This window comes from Pygoscelis adeliae, unplaced genomic scaffold (genome assembly GCF_000699105.1).
Source record: "Pygoscelis adeliae isolate BGI_AS28 unplaced genomic scaffold, ASM69910v1 Scaffold93, whole genome shotgun sequence".
NCBI classification, from domain to species: domain Eukaryota; kingdom Metazoa; phylum Chordata; class Aves; order Sphenisciformes; family Spheniscidae; genus Pygoscelis; species Pygoscelis adeliae.
Genome location: NW_008824469.1, coordinates 1133479 through 1148952, shown reverse-complemented (window position 1 = coordinate 1148952; position 15474 = coordinate 1133479). Strand labels below are relative to the sequence as shown.

The window sequence follows — 15474 nt, the reverse complement described above, 5'->3', positions numbered from 1 at the left end:
ACTACACAAAGGAAACTTTTTCTTTGGGAAGATCAAAGTTAGGAGCAACGTGCCCATGTGGCGTGAGAGTCCCTAGGCTTACAGGGGCTTACTAATTTCACAGTGCAAAAGAGGGCGAGACTGGGTGCAGGGTGTTGAAATGCCAAGGATGGCAAAATGCGGGTTGCCAAAGCTGACAAGCTATAGGCAGAGCAGTTAGGAGGCATGGCAAAACTGAGATCAGAACAGGCAAGCATAATTTAATGCCTTTTTGTTTTATTTAAGGCTTTACATAACCCTGCTTCTGTACTTTTGCTTCAAAACCAGTTGTTAGTCTGAATCAACTTTATGGGGCACAACTAACCTGAATCCACTTTTTTATGCAAAACAACGGGTATTCAAAGCTTTGTCTTATCTCTACTCTTCCCTGCTTGCAGGAAAAAATGTTAAAATATTTTCAAATAGATCTTTCTGGCAAATAACTTTGTTTTGGTTTTAAAATCAAATGCAGGGCACTGTCTCTTATGTGCTTTCTCCCACAACGTACTCAGTGAGCTGCAAGCACGCCCCTGAACAGTCCATGAACTCATCTGAGCTCCCTCTACCGGGTGACCAGCTCTACATCAGCAGAACTAAAATAGGTTATGCGTTATTCATAAAACGTGGGTCTTAAATTTCCTGCCAGTGAATTTAAGATAACTGAATCCAGAGAAGACATCTCCCAGTTGATCAGAGTTTTGTGAGAAGCAGGGTTTCAGCTCAGATCCTTGACTCTGTGTCTAATTGTAAGTGAGCACACTGCTGTGAAGTTTAAAAGAATTCAGCTTGCATGTGGTTTGTATCTGCTCTTGTGTTTCAAACAAATGTGCTTTGCAAACCTTCATCTTCATCATCGACAGAAGTAGAAGGCCGGATTCTCTTCTGATCTCCTGCTGAGGCAGCTTCAGGTGGCTCCTTTCTTTTCACCTGAACAAAAGACACAATTAGCATTTCTAAAAGTTTAGAAACAGCAGAAATCAACTTCTTAAGCAAATTGCTACTGCTTTACTTTGCCATGGTGACTTACACCCAGAAACCAAGGGCTACTTCCCCAGCTCTTGATCCCTTTATTTGCTTGCAAACAGAATTTCACTGTGAATGAAATTCTACCCCTTCAATTTGCATCAAAACACTCTGGGTACCAGCATGGTGCATGTCATCACCAAGTACTTTGAAGGTAACAGAGAAAACTCTTGACAGATGCATGTGTCTGAGATGTAGCAGAACAGAAAGAGAGCCTGAGCCTATGACATCTTAAAGAACCTCAAAGCAAGTTTTATTCTAAATGAAGACTGCAGAATCTCTCATCCCAAACCTTTACTTGCACCTTCTGTGCATTCAAAATCTTAATTTCAGGGAAGCCCTCTACCCTCCCACCACCACCACTTTTAAGATACTTTTCATTTTTTTATGCCAGTTCCTTTTAAAATAGGTGACCCTACGCTTGCAAGTCTGATTCTGTAAACTCACATGAGGCAGAGAACACTTTTAACCAAACTTCAGGTGAGACTCAGCTGCCAAACTGCAAGACATTCTAAGCAAAGAAATAACTGTGTAAAGCACTATGAGCATAAGCATATATTTTTACAATCATGCTGAAATGCTGTGTCCTAAACACAGGCAAATGTCCCATTTACCTTGCAGAGCAGGGAGATCCTTCACAGACAATTCACACAAGTGGCAGATGAAAAGCTAAGGCTGGGAAAGAGGATCCTTGCTTTTACAGTGTACTGGTGGGTTACAAGTGATGCTGTCAGAAGCAACTCCGTAAGTGAACACAGCGTGGTTAATCAGCCTGTAGGGCTTTGGGGCACACACCTAGAGAGGTCTGTCCTCCTAATGGTCCTTTAGGGAATGTTAGCATAATGAAGACAGATCTTTGTTTTTACCTTGAAGGATGGCAACCGGATGGCCCCTCGTAACCCAATGCCCAAGCCGATTCCCTCATATCCCAGGCCTTCTCCTTTGTTCCAGTTCTCCAAAAGACAAGATGTGATTCGATCCTTCGGCTTTGGTTTTTCCTCCAGTTCTCCTCCAGACTTCACTGGAGTGAGAGACGCCTGCAACAGAGAAAGCACACTTGAGAGGGGAAGTTTCCTGGGGAGCACACAAACTCTGGAAACCATTTAGACAGTTGAGGTTTGTGAAGTATCACTGCCTTGCCCAGGCATCAGTTTCTCTGAAGGCAAGGGCATCTGAAGATGCGCCATATGACCACACACATTTGAAAGTGAGAAGGTGCAGGAGCTCTTCTTGATAACGAGACCTTTCCATCTCTGAGAAGCCTTCTCCCCTTTGCATTTTAAGAAGTTATTTTCTCCACACAGGCCACTAAAACCGCTGGAGACAAACCCGCTGGGACTCCCAGAGCAGTGGCTTGGCATAGGACACCAAGTGATGCTGCATTTGGAGCCATCATGCTGTCAAGTAGCAGAGCAGACACTCTTGCTTTCTTCACTGAGTGTTTTAAAACATGATCTCAACTTCCTTCACATGCAGCTTAACATAGGCCAAAGTACTTCACAAGAGAGGACAAGGGAAATGAACAGACCCATTAGCCCCCATAGCTCATTTCAGGTCTCCCCGGTGCCTGGTGAGGGGACCACAGTGACCACCTTCAGAACAGCCAGAATCCAACACAGATGCTACAAGCAAAGGCCGTAAAAAGGAGAGATGAAAGGGGAAGAGGTGCAAACATGAAACCAGGACTTGAAGCCTGAGGGAACACATTCCTCCACCCAGGCAGGAGCTACCTAGTGCCAAGGAGCAGCTACTGTACAAGTGTCCTGAACTCTGAAGGGAAGCTATGGAGCTGGGATACACCAGCGTACTCATATACCACCACCCTGCACTCCCAAACACTGCAGGAGCCCATCTGGTCTGGTCACAGCTACATGAGAAATAGAGCAACATATATACCTCTTACAAATAACTCGAGCATGCTTTAGGCAAGTTAGACTAATGCTGCGTTATCTACCTTCATTTGCTAACCCACATAACTGAAAGAAACTTCAGACCTTCTAGTTAGGAAGAGCTTTCTTCTTTTTAGTGTAAGGCACAGTATAATGAGTCAAAAATCACACACACATCCCTGTGTTCACTTAGCAACCACAGCCCAAGTCCAGAAAAACTGTCAGAAGGCTCCAGTCCTGGGGAACAGGAAAATCAAAATATTTAGGTGAAAAACCTAAGGGTCTACAAAACTTGGTAACTAGACACACAGCCTCATCTCTGCTCAGCCACAACAAACCCCTTTTCACCAGAGCTGAAGTGTGAAAGAAGAGCAGGAATTCAAACCTCTGCAGCCGTGGAGAGGCGGATGATCAGGGGAGAGTGTCACGCACAGTGCGTGCCACGCTCTTCTTGAGCAAAGGGCACCAGAGGTAACATTTGCTCACATCAGCCAGTGGTGTAACACCGTCTAAAAATCAGTTTCTCTTACAGACATTAACAGAGCTAATTTGCCAAAGCTGGCTGTAATCACCGAAGAGGAAGCGTAAGCTCAGCTCTCCTGCTAATAAGGGACAAGACTAATGGGAATATCAAGCAGAGAATCCAGGCGGCAGCACTCCATGGCAGGGATGGCTGGTTATTCCTGGCACTCTGCTTAATGCATCTTACTCAGGCTTTCAAACCTAAACCCATCACTAGATTTGCAAACAGGGAAGAGTTTTCCCCTAGGTCAGGCAGACAAAGTCCATGACACGTGCTGCCTTCTCTAGAAACATGCTCCTTAGCAGCTTTCACCCCATATGTTTTCCATCCTGCCTGACCTAGGACACCAGCTTTACCCTTGAGCTTTCCCACCTTTTACCTATGGCACGATACTTCTTGGCAGTCAATCAGCTGCCCAAGTCAATTCCTTTGATGGAATTTAGCAACCGAAAAACAGAGAGAAAAGAGAGAAACCGAGGCACAGGAGGTGACAAGTGTGTTGCCTTCTTGTACGTCGTTGAAGGTTCAGGGGCTGCCAGCAGTACTGTGTAGATAGTATTTGCTGTCCTGCTAAACTTCAACATTGTCGGTCAGTCAGGGGAAAAAAGAAACCCACACGGCTTCCTGCTCTTATGCTTGGGGAAGGTCAGGGAGATAGCAGACCCACAAAGCCTCTGACCAAAGAGGGACACACCTACTGTAGGAACTCGCGTACGGTAGAGTTCATGCACTTCCAAGATGAGCTTTGATCTCCCCTGTGAAATAACAGGAGGGCTGCTGCAGCTGATGGTCCAAGGATAGTATATTTTAATATCTCCTATCTCTCCCTACAAATCTGCCTCGTTTATTTCTAAAGAAAAAAAGATGTAAACAAGCACATATGTTGTCTTATTTATACTTCCAAACCTCTGAAAAGAATATAATTTCTTTCACTACTGTCAATCAGTAAGGAAAAATATGAGGAGCTCCAATTAAAACCGTTAGGAGGGAGGAAATGGGGATGCAGGGCCTGTTTTGGAGGGTCACTGCAGCTCCAACAGTGCCTGAAGATCTTAGTCCATTCTAGAAAAAAAAAAATCAGTGTGATGGCAAAGTACATGGGGAACTGGCCTCCAGCTGCCACTAAGGAGCCTAGACGGCTCATCCTCACGCGTGCATAAAGACACCAGCAATAGGAAGATATATTTTAAGCTGATTATTTGTATTTTGTTTTCCTTTGGCAAAAGAAGGCAGCTTAGACTGAGAAGGAATCCCATCCTGCACCAATGTCAGGGGGTGCCCAGTCCTAGCAGAAAGGAGGCTCTGAAATCTGTGTGATTTTTCTGCACGCGACAGTAACACATGGCCTGGCAGAGGCAGTGCCCTGAAGCAGCAACGGTTCTGGCATTTCTGTTCCTGGACAGAAAGCACAAGTGTTTTTCCATGCAGCAATTTCATATTTTCAGTTAGACTGCTCACATCCAACATAACCTGTGGCAAGCTGCTGCGGGTACAGTCAGCTTCCCTTCCCAAAGTGGGTTGCAAATTCCAGGTGAGGGAGGAACATGCTAAATCCAAGCATAGTTCAGGATATAAAAGAGCCCAAGCAGCCACTGAAGACCTGCCTCGACTTGCTTCTGCTTCTTCACTGCGGATGTCTGGTTTAAAACAATTTCTTGGGTACTTCAGTTGCTGCTTTTGCAAGTGCTTGCTGGATCTGTTTTCCCTCACTGCCCTGGAAACTCAGGGACCTTCTCCAAAATTGTTAGCACACGCTCACTGGTAGGAGGCAGAAGCTCTGAGCATTAGTCAGGAGGACAGGGACCGGGTTTCTCACCGCACGTCACGCCAGCCAGCTCTAAGCCAGAGCAAATTACACTGTCATAGAACAGCTGTTAAGCAACAGCATTACCAACCTCTCTGGAAAGCCAAGGAGCTCTCCCAGGCCCTAGAGTTAACACGCAACTGGCTTACAAAAGCAGGTGGTGAAGATACTGCTCTGAAAACTGGCATCTGAAACAGAAGATGTAGCTGCAGGTTGTGGTGTTGGGGTTTTTTTGCTTCTGTTTTTGGGTTGTGTTTTTTTTTTCCCCCAATAACTCACTGTAAGAGTAATTTTGAAGTTTGCATGAACCTTTCTATAGCGTTAGCTTTTCTTTGGCAGAGACAAATTCACCACATATTAGACCACAGAGCTGCTTGCTGGCTGAGGAACACTTTAAATTAGCTGAGAAAGGATCCGACGATTCATGCAAAGCTGTTTTCTTAACTAATCCCTGGAACTCCTCATGTATTTGGCCAATGTTCAGCTTTTGAGTTAATTGCTGTTGTGTACATGCACTGGGAAGGCAGGAGGAGCACAGAGAACTGGAAATACCCACATATCTCATCACACAAAGTGGGGAACACAAAATAGTGGCTTGGTGGTTTCCAACACTCCTGTTGCATCTGTCTTTAGTTTTTTGGAGCTAAAGTTAGCTTCCTCTTAGATGCGAGAAGCCCTTGCACATTTGTCTCCTGATCTCAGGGTCATTTCCTCCTGCAAACCCCTTCCTGGAGGCAGCCAGCAGTGCCACAGACCAAAATTTAATTAAATTGGAATTAAAATTTGGCAACTTCAGCCTAGATCTAGAATGACCAAGACATTATCTTTCAGAGAATAAACTTCCCCAAAAAAAAAAAAAAAAAAAAAAATCAGCTAAACTTTTCAAATTTCAGGCCCTGGAACTACTGCACTGAGGAGGAAAAGGGAATGGAGATTGGGGGGCAGAGTGAATAACCCTGGGCTTTTGGGGCATAAGGCATTTTGGGGCATTCTTGAAGGCCTTCCCAAAAGGAGTACAGTGGAGAGGACTCTCCCATGTGTACGTGCTCTGCTTGTAGGAGCAGCTAGCCTTGTCCTATGACTACTGCTCAGTGGACTTCAGTTTTAATGGGAGCGTGCAAGTCCCACCTGGCAGGGAAAGTCTGCAAACACGCATCACAGGGCTGCAGTAACACTCAGGTGGTCACCTAGTCTGTGACCCTGCCCTGGGGCAGCAGTGGCTGCAGCGATGCCTTTCCTCAGAGACGCCTGGGTAAGGACATTACAGCCCTCCGAAACAGGGCTGGAAAACCAGCTCTTTTGCAGATCCCTACTGGATCATACCCCAGCATGGCCGATGCATCCTGCCGAGACAAGCAGAGCAGCCATGCAGGCTGGCTTGGGCGACACACCGCCAAAGACGAACATGCTCTCCGAGACCCTCGCAAGGCATGAGCTGCACTTAGTCCCTCGCACAGAAAGGGCTGCTCTGAGATGGCCCCAAAGCTGGAGGGGATAAGGAGGAGGAGATCCACCCCAAAGCAGAGGGATGACACTGAGAACTAAACACAGGCCCACATTCAAATCAGCAGGACACTGCGAGACAGAGCAGCAGTTCACTCCTAGGTGAGCACTTATGGCTCCACACATGTTCAGAGATAACTCCATCAATGGAGTTATCAGGGTACCTCCATCAATGACTAGGAAGGACTACAATTCCCAGCCTGTGTTTGTTCTGACGGCAAAGCAGCATGAAATGCCTGCATATATGGAGTGACAGCATGGAAATAAGCCAGGTTTAACACCCAGGTGCTAACTTGTCCCGAGGCAGGTACCTGTAGTGATGGAGCATCTTCCAGATATTTGTGGGCTGAGGTCTGCTGCTCCCAGCACACTCTCCTGCCACCTGCCTCAGCATGAAGACCAGCCCCGTGGGGAGGCATGGAGGCAGGTGAGGGACAGGGACATGCATGCCTCCCATTTAATTTCAGCAGCCTCAAGCAATGTGGTTTCTCACAGCAAAGCTATTCCATGGCTTTATTTTTTGCTTCTGTTTCAGTTACCATAAAATTTTAGGGTTGTAGGGTTTTTTTAAAGTCAATTCCAGATCCCTGCTTACCCATGCCCTGGCCACAAGCACTATGAACAGTTCTCCCCAGGATCCAGCACAGAGTATGTGAAAACCTACCTTTGCTAGACGTTCCTTCTTGTCCCACCAGTCATCAAATGCCCGAAACGCTACCACTTCAACCATCTTCCGGTTCAGGTCCCTTTTCATGATAGCCTTTAGTTCCTTCACTATGACCAGGAGGACTCCATCCACAGTGGCTTTGTGAGGATCTTCCTTCTTCGGCTCATAACCCGGTGGTGGAACTGAGGGGTCAAACTTGGGCAGTGGTGGCCACTGCTGTCCACGACCAAGAGCTGCTCCCATTGAGAAAGGGCGGTAGGGTGGAAGATTCACAAACTGCATCCGACCCGTCATGAAAGGTGGATACTGGTATGTGTTTTGTGCCTGCATCATGCGGCTCAGCATCTGAGTTTGCATCTGGAAGGACATTGGCATGCCACCCCACTGGTTGCCTAAGACACTTATCATATCCACTTGCATGACAGGGAACATGCCAGGATGGAATGGAGGAAGCGGAGGCAAGATATGAGGCGGAGGGACCCCAGGGGGGGCAGGGAGTGGAGGCGGGGGGACGGTGACGGCGGGGTGAGTGGGTGGAGGTGGCGGAGGCAGCGGTGGAGGCATCGGGAAGCCTGGCTGTGGAGGCGGCGGAGGAGGAAGAGGAGGGAATCCCGGTGGTGGCATGGGGGGAATCGACGGGGCCATCACGGCTGTGTTGCTGACAGAGGAGTTCACCACAATGGTTTTGGCACATTCTGCACTGGTGATGGGCGCAGGGTTGGTCTCGTCGTCAGAGATTTCCATGTCCTCCCCTGAAGAATGCTGACCCTGCGATAAAAGAGAGAGAAAAGGTAAGGAGCACATTCCTTTTACATTAAATACCACAGCGCTGGCTGCTTCAAACAAAAGCTAAGTTTAACACACGTTTTAAATGGGAATGGAGAAAAGCGAGCAATGCTCTGAAGAGACAGGGCCCATTGAGCAGCTGGTGCCTATTGAAGCTTTTCTCTTCCGTGTCAGACCTCAGGAAGCAGAGAGGTAAAAGCTTTCTAAAAGAGCATCAGTACCAACTGAACAAAAACCTCAGCTTCTATGGAATAGGAGGAATTGCTCCTGTGCTCGGCAAAATACACACAATCCAAATGTCTTTCAGTACAAGATACATCATCTCTTCTTTGCATCTAATACTGACAGATGCATTACACCATGAGTTTTTATTCCTTAGTTTTCACCATGCACAAAGAATTACCCTGTTTTTTCATTATAACCCCTGGCTCATTTGCTGTCAACTCAACCTCTAATTGTGGGAAGACAATACTTCCACATGGTTGCTGCTACTAAAAGTTGTCTTGACTAGATCACAGCAATTCACATGGAAAAAAAGAACCCCCAATTTGCTTAAATTGCCTTTAAACATCAGAGTCATAAATGCTGGGATTCAAAGACATAACATATGTCGTGTTCTTAGGCAAAATGAATACTTTACTAACCACAAGAAATACAGTTACAGAGTTATATAAAACGCTGAAATGATGTCCCACCTCCACTGTCAAAGGGATGGAAACTGGATTAAAAGAGAGGGTGCCTGCTTGCTCTGAAGTCTCAAAGCTGTCTGATTAGGTCTCGTACAACAGAAAAGCCCCATGAGCTAGTGCCACCCTCAACAGCAAATTGTCACACCTGCACACTATGTCCTACAGGCACTTCAGTCCTGGAGGTGTCTCCAGCACAAAAAACCCACACATATGACTGTCACATCCCTCAGGTATTGTTAAAACAAATCCTGCTAAGAAATACAGGAACCAAATATTGCTGGAAGACATATCCAACACACTGACAGCTTATCTAGGAAACACGAATGGGGTTGACCTTTTACTAGTGCGATGTCAGCAAAGACAGGACAGGGTCCCAACAACCTTCTCCAAAACTATTTCTCCCATTCTTCCTTTTTTTTCAGCTAAAATCGTCAAAACCCACCACTCTTGTGACAGCAAACATCCCTCAGCTATTTTGAGGACTGAAAAGCAGAAGCACTCATCATGACCTCCTCTCCCAGGCTCTCTACAAGCATGACTGGCCTGCCTCCTTTGAACGACTTACTAAGCACTTCCTTCCCCATAACAGCTTTGCACAAAGAAGCCAGCCAAACAGTTTGCATGTTGCCACCAGCTGATCTAAATAAAGAGCATCCCCATGTTCACCAGCACAGACCAGAGTACAGCAGCGATGCTCCACCTTTGCCAGAGCTCTTCTGCCTGCCCTGGATGCTGCGGGCTCTAGCCCAGCTGAGGCAGTAAGAGATCACGATCAAGTAGTCTCTAAGTGCCTCTCTGTATCTCAATCCTGGCAGGAGTTTTGGAATCTGCTGGCTGTTTTCAGCCAAATTTGACTGAAGATCCCAAAGATGTGTATTTCCTCCCTGTTTCATGCCAGCAAGTGCCTCTTTTGTCTGCTCTCCTACTAGTCTCCCCAGTCTGAAAGAAAAGAGCAATAGAGCTCAGCCGTTACCAGACACTGGAGAACCTGCACTGGGGAGAGCTGCTGGGAAGCAGGCTTTGTTGGCAGTTCTCATCCTGAAGCTGCTGTGATTTGATTTTTAACCTGTGGATTTTGCACAGGGGTAAGGGAACAAAAGCAAGAGCAGCTGAGTTGATGACTCTGCTATGAACTGTAGCTGTATGAAGCTGAGCAACCACAACTATCCAAATCAAACCAAATGCTTCACGTTTTAGCAGAGGTCATCTCTGCTACAGCAGCTACCACCAGAGAGCAGGCTGAGCACAACGCTTGCAACAGCAGCTTTGCAAATCCTCCTGTCCTAGCACCTCCCCTCGCCCTGGCTTCCCCGCATTCCTCTGCTGCAGCATGAACCCACCAGCTCATGCACCGCATGGGTCACCCCCAAAAAGGCACTCGCAGTTTTAGTGGTCTGAAAATGCCCAACCCCTCAGCTCAACAAGGACACCACCATTTACCTCTGCAGAAGGGCTGAAAGTACGAGCCTGGCAAACCCTGCAGCAAGCGCTATTGACACCCTGCTAACGGTAATGGAGAAGGGACTCTCCCGTAGTTGCTGAGTTGCTTTAGTGCATCTGTATGTGCAGGGAGGTACTCCGAGGGCTGTTTTGTAAACCCTAAAATGAACAGCTAAAAAAGGAGTAGAAATACTCGAGTCCTTCCAAAGCCAAATTGTATCATCTCCTCCTTGAGCTCTCCACATCTGGCTGACATTTCTAAGTGGGTCTCACAGGCTGCATCCTCCCAGCTGCTCTACTGCAGTCACATCCCATGCCGAGGATGCTGGGGAATGAAAGGACATTCTGCAGTTTCAACTACCACAGCTCCAGTGAAAGGGGCAAAGGAAGAGCAAAGATGACAACTGTAGCAGGCGTAAACAAGTTTCCTGCGAAACAGACTCCATTTTTCAGTAAGTGAACACAAAAGGCACTGTTAAAAGCACTGGCTCCAATTGCAAAACCTAGATGATGCTAGTGGTCAGCATTGGATAGGAAGCCAGGAGTGTTCAAGGCTACCAAAGAGAGACAAAATCAGCTTCGTATTTGCATTCATCTCATCTGATGGGGTAATGGAGGAAAGTCACCCCACAAAGCCCCAGCAGAGCACCAGCACCAGGCAGTGCCACACGGAGCTCCAAGCCACAAATTCTCCTCGATGCCCAGTCCCTCCTGCAGGATGCTGCACCCTCCCAGTGCCACCCAACACCAGTCTGAGTGACAGCTAAAGATCGGTCTTTGCTGAGCACACAACACCAGGCCCAAAGTGCCTGCCCGAGCCAACACGTCCTCCCTTCCTGGAGCACCACCAGCGCAGAGCAGCCCACCTCAGCCAGTCCTGCCACAGGAGACCCACGTACTCCTGCCCATCACCCAGAGCCCACTCCCATCCACACCAGCCCTTTACTCAGTCTCAGTACCAAAGAATCCTGGCTGATAAATGAATGAGGTTGGTTTTCCCTCTTGAAGGAAGTATCAGATAGAAAAAGCTGATCCTGAAATTGCAGAGAGGTGGCAGGACTAGCTGGACTCCATATTGTAGTGCACACCAGCTTTCTTCATTCATACATGCATTTATTTTTACTTAAGCTGAAATGAGAACTGCTAAAGCAATAACTAGCATTTTTGGAAGACTGAAAGGTTATTTGTTTTTTAATTCCTTTGGTGCTCAGATGGTTCTTCAGGAAGCAACAACAGACCCCCTGCTTCCTACAATGTGGGGCTGACAACTCACCTGCACTTGCACAGTGAACAGTCTGTGCTCCAGTTTTATCCCAAGCAAGATGGAAATGGAAAGAGAAAGAGATTAAGCAGAACAGATCAAAAAGGCAGGGGCAGGGTGGGGGAGAATACACAAGGTTAGGAAAGAGGTCAAACCAGAAGATGATCATCTACAAGGAAGTCTTTAAAGAAAGTTAAGAGGAATTAATATTTAAAGCAGATGAGCAGTTACAGGAAAGTTGTATCTAAGGGGGAAAAACATGGGCACCAACTGAGTGAGAGAGATCAAGGTACAGAAGGAAAAACCAAGGGGAGACATAGAAAGATCTTTTGTTATATGAGTTTCTTTTCATTCACCTGTCTGAACCTGGATTTACTGTGGTTGCTACAATCCCAAATACCTTTCAGGGTAGAGCTGAAAAGTAGCTACACTGTCCTCCCAAAGAAACTGCCTTCTAGCTGGCCTCTCTCTTTGCTCTCACAAGGGGAAAAAAGTGAGCTGATATGCGGCATATATACTGCTATGAGGATGTCATGGCCATCACTGTCAAAAAACTATGTCAATCAGTCTTGCAGTTCACCTGCACATTTCTGAGGGCATCTGGTACAATGCCTCCAGAAAACCTCCCTTCAGCCCACTGAGAGAAAAGCCATTTCCAACTAAATTAATTTGTGCTGCCATCTTTACTTTGCATTAATTAAATTAAGAGTTAGCAAAACAGGTATTTAATTATACACATGACACATTTTTCCAAAGGTGTTTCAATGATGCAAATTTGTTGGGAGAGATTCAAGTCAGTGTAACTGGTTATAAATGGCCTCGTTCATTGTTCACCCAAAAAGCTAACTGCCACCTTTAATATTGGTACAGTGCATTTTATTTAGCACAGGCAGAGCCTCTTAAGTGAAGGGAACATTCTGAGATCTCACTCCCGGATCAGCCTGAATAGTGACAGGGTAGAGAGCCACTGAATGCAAGGTATCAGTCTTATCTCAGAGTGATACCCAGCACTTAGCAAGCAAATGTTCATACCTGCGGAAAAAAGAAACTACATCCTAATATTTGCATGCAGAACTGGTAGTTTCCAGATGTGAAGAGGCTGTTCTCTCCCCAACCCAGAGGAGCACTGACACTGTGGCAGTGGTTGGGAGCTTCATCGTACATGCTGTTCGGTACCTTTCCTATAGGCAGAGGAACTTCACATGCTTTCATTTCCTTTTAAAAAGGCCATCTGATAAAGAATTTACTCAGAATTTCAGAATGCATTTTGAATATCGTCAGCTCTCAGTCAATTTCACTTAAATATTCTGCTGGGTACCAAGTTACTTATACTTGAGGTAGGGAACCTACATCACTGATCGTAGCAGCTACTCTGACACGCCTGGCTGATCTCTGGTGCATCAAAATAATGAAATAGAGGATCAATGGCATTCAGCACAATGCAAGGTCATTAGCTTTAATGAAGTGAAGCATCCCACGCTTGCAAGAAATAGCAAACCTTTAAGCCTGCTGCAATTTGCTCTCACAGAGACCAAACAGAACAAAAAACAAATCACTCCTTAAGCCCTAAAACTTGGAAAACTCCCTATTTAAATACTGACAATCTTAACGTTTTAAATGGCAAAGAAGAAGCTTTTCAATAAAGCTAGAACTAAAATCAGAAGCGGCTCTTGGACAAAAAGTTTTCATAACCTTGTCAACCACCACCACTTGGTTTTGGATTAAGTCCATCCAAGGATCTAAAAATTTCACCAAAAAAAGTGGGGAAAGAAAAACCTCCAGAGGTGATGGGAAGAGGATAACTGACCTAACAAGGTCGCACAGCAAGTCGCTGACGGAGTCAAGAACAGACTCCGGGTGCCTCCAACAGCCTATTCCCCAGCTCCGGCTGCCTCCCCACGCCGAGCTCACGCCGTGCTCCCCGCTGTCCACACTCTGTGTTGGACAAGGGAAACAGCCCTAGTGCGATACACTGCAATCCCAGGGTGAAAATAGCCCACATTCTCCAACACACAACTCTCTCTTCCCAGACTCCTTCAGCAGAGCACATAAAAGAGAATGAGACGTTTCAAACCTGCCGTGTTTCTTACAACATCATCCAGACAAAAGGGAAGCCTGAGGATGCAAACCAGCCACCTGTAACTCTTCCTCAAAGACACAATTTCAATGAAAAACTCCTTTAAAAAAATACAAGCCCATTCAAGTTTGGCTCAGAGAATCCCACCATTCACTTTGCTAACAGAGTGAAATACCTCTTGCTGTCCAAAATCTACATACCAGAACACAAGGGCTTCAGAGAGTATTGCTTTGTTCATTTTTAATCTGCTTTTAGTTAGAGAGAGCTTGCAGGTTCTGCGCGTTCTTGGCACAGCACAGAAAGAGGAGCCGTGCCTCTGAACTGCCCTCTTTGCTTACTGGGAGTGAAACACTCAGGCACGATGACATGGCAGAGGGAGCGTGCTAAGCATTCACACCTCATGGTGTCAGGCGTGAACAAGGCAGACTTGGTACCATATTTACAATACATACAAATATTTTTACTTTGCTAACTATAATTATAGCTCTCCCTCTGAAAGAACACACACAAGGGTGGTACTTCGCTGGTGTTGGCCAGAGCTACCCAAGGTGGTTTGCCAGCAGTTTAGCTACAGCAGCAAAAAACACAGAGCAAACCACTGCCTGCACCTTCCCGGGTGAGCTTTCAAGCCTGTTCAGATAACTGTGCCATCACCAGCACCCGTGGTGGCTCACGTCGGCCAGCACGCCACACCACCACTGCAGCCTGGATCTATGCTGAAGTTTGTTTACTGCCTCCTCCCCAGACGCCCCGGGTTGGTTAGTCACATCTTTTAACCTCCTTTGGGCAGCTAAGAGAGTACCCGTCCTCCTGCTGCTGTCGGCGCACGCAATTACAATCATGGCAGCTTTTAATTGGGACAAAAACAGCTTTCAGGTATATTTGCACTACAATAAAATGCCCAGCTCAGGAACAGGCAAATGGAAATATTAACACATTATAGATCAGTGATTATAAATATCTTCAGCAACATGTATTTCTATCTCAAGAACAGAAGACTGCAAAGTTTTTATATAGCTATATATTTATACAGTGCTTCGCAAATCTAACTCACAGGCAAAGGTTGCAAATGAGGCAGAGCAGAACACAGACAGATCAGGGCTATGGACTCATCATCATGTCCTACAAAAACAGGCACCAAAAAGGCTGCAACAGAGCAGGGATTTCTTGCAGGAGGAGAGAAGTTACTTGTGTGTTTTGCTTTCTTTATTATTGATTGCAAAAGTATCTGTCACTACTTGAAAAAGACAATTCAAGCTCTATGAGATGACAATATCCTACCTGACACATACACTGTCTTGGCTCAGCTTATGTTTTGGTTTGGTACTTATTTGCAGCGCTTCTTTGGCACAGACTATCCTCCCCACACCTACAGGGCCGCGCAACAAGTAAAACAAGTGACAATAATATTCAAGTGCTCACTGTAAACAAACAGCACTGTAAACACCAGCCTAACTTATGCCACTTTCTTTTTTAGTTCTAATGCCAAGAGGGAACCTTAAGTTGATACCTCAAACCACAGAAGGATAGAGGGAGAATTCCCCAGAAGTCCCCATCGGTCCCAGAACAGGGGGATGGGGGTGAGGAAAAGCCACCACAGTGCTTGTTTGTGTCTCACAATGTGCTGCCTCAGGTGCTGTCCCTAATTAGACTGTCCCACACATGGGGAGATGCCACAAGTTGGGATTTGGAAGCATGCAAAGGAGCTCACCTGGGCTTTAAGTGCATGGCAGGAGGGGCTCTCGAGGGGGGAAAGCACATGGAGCTAATGCTTACAAAGGGAAAAGGTCTCCT

The 15474-nt window shown here is 46.3% G+C and overlaps 1 protein-coding gene across 1 annotated transcript in view; it reads right to left on the bottom strand.

The window, feature by feature from the left end:
* Positions 1–15474, bottom strand: part of SETD1B (SET domain containing 1B) — a 49770-nt gene that overhangs the window by 10516 nt on the left and 23780 nt on the right. The window contains 3 exon segments of the mRNA XM_009321225.1: positions 731–945; positions 1908–2078; positions 7425–8195. Of these exon segments, the coding sequence (XP_009319500.1) occupies positions 731–945; positions 1908–2078; positions 7425–8195 (1157 nt within the window).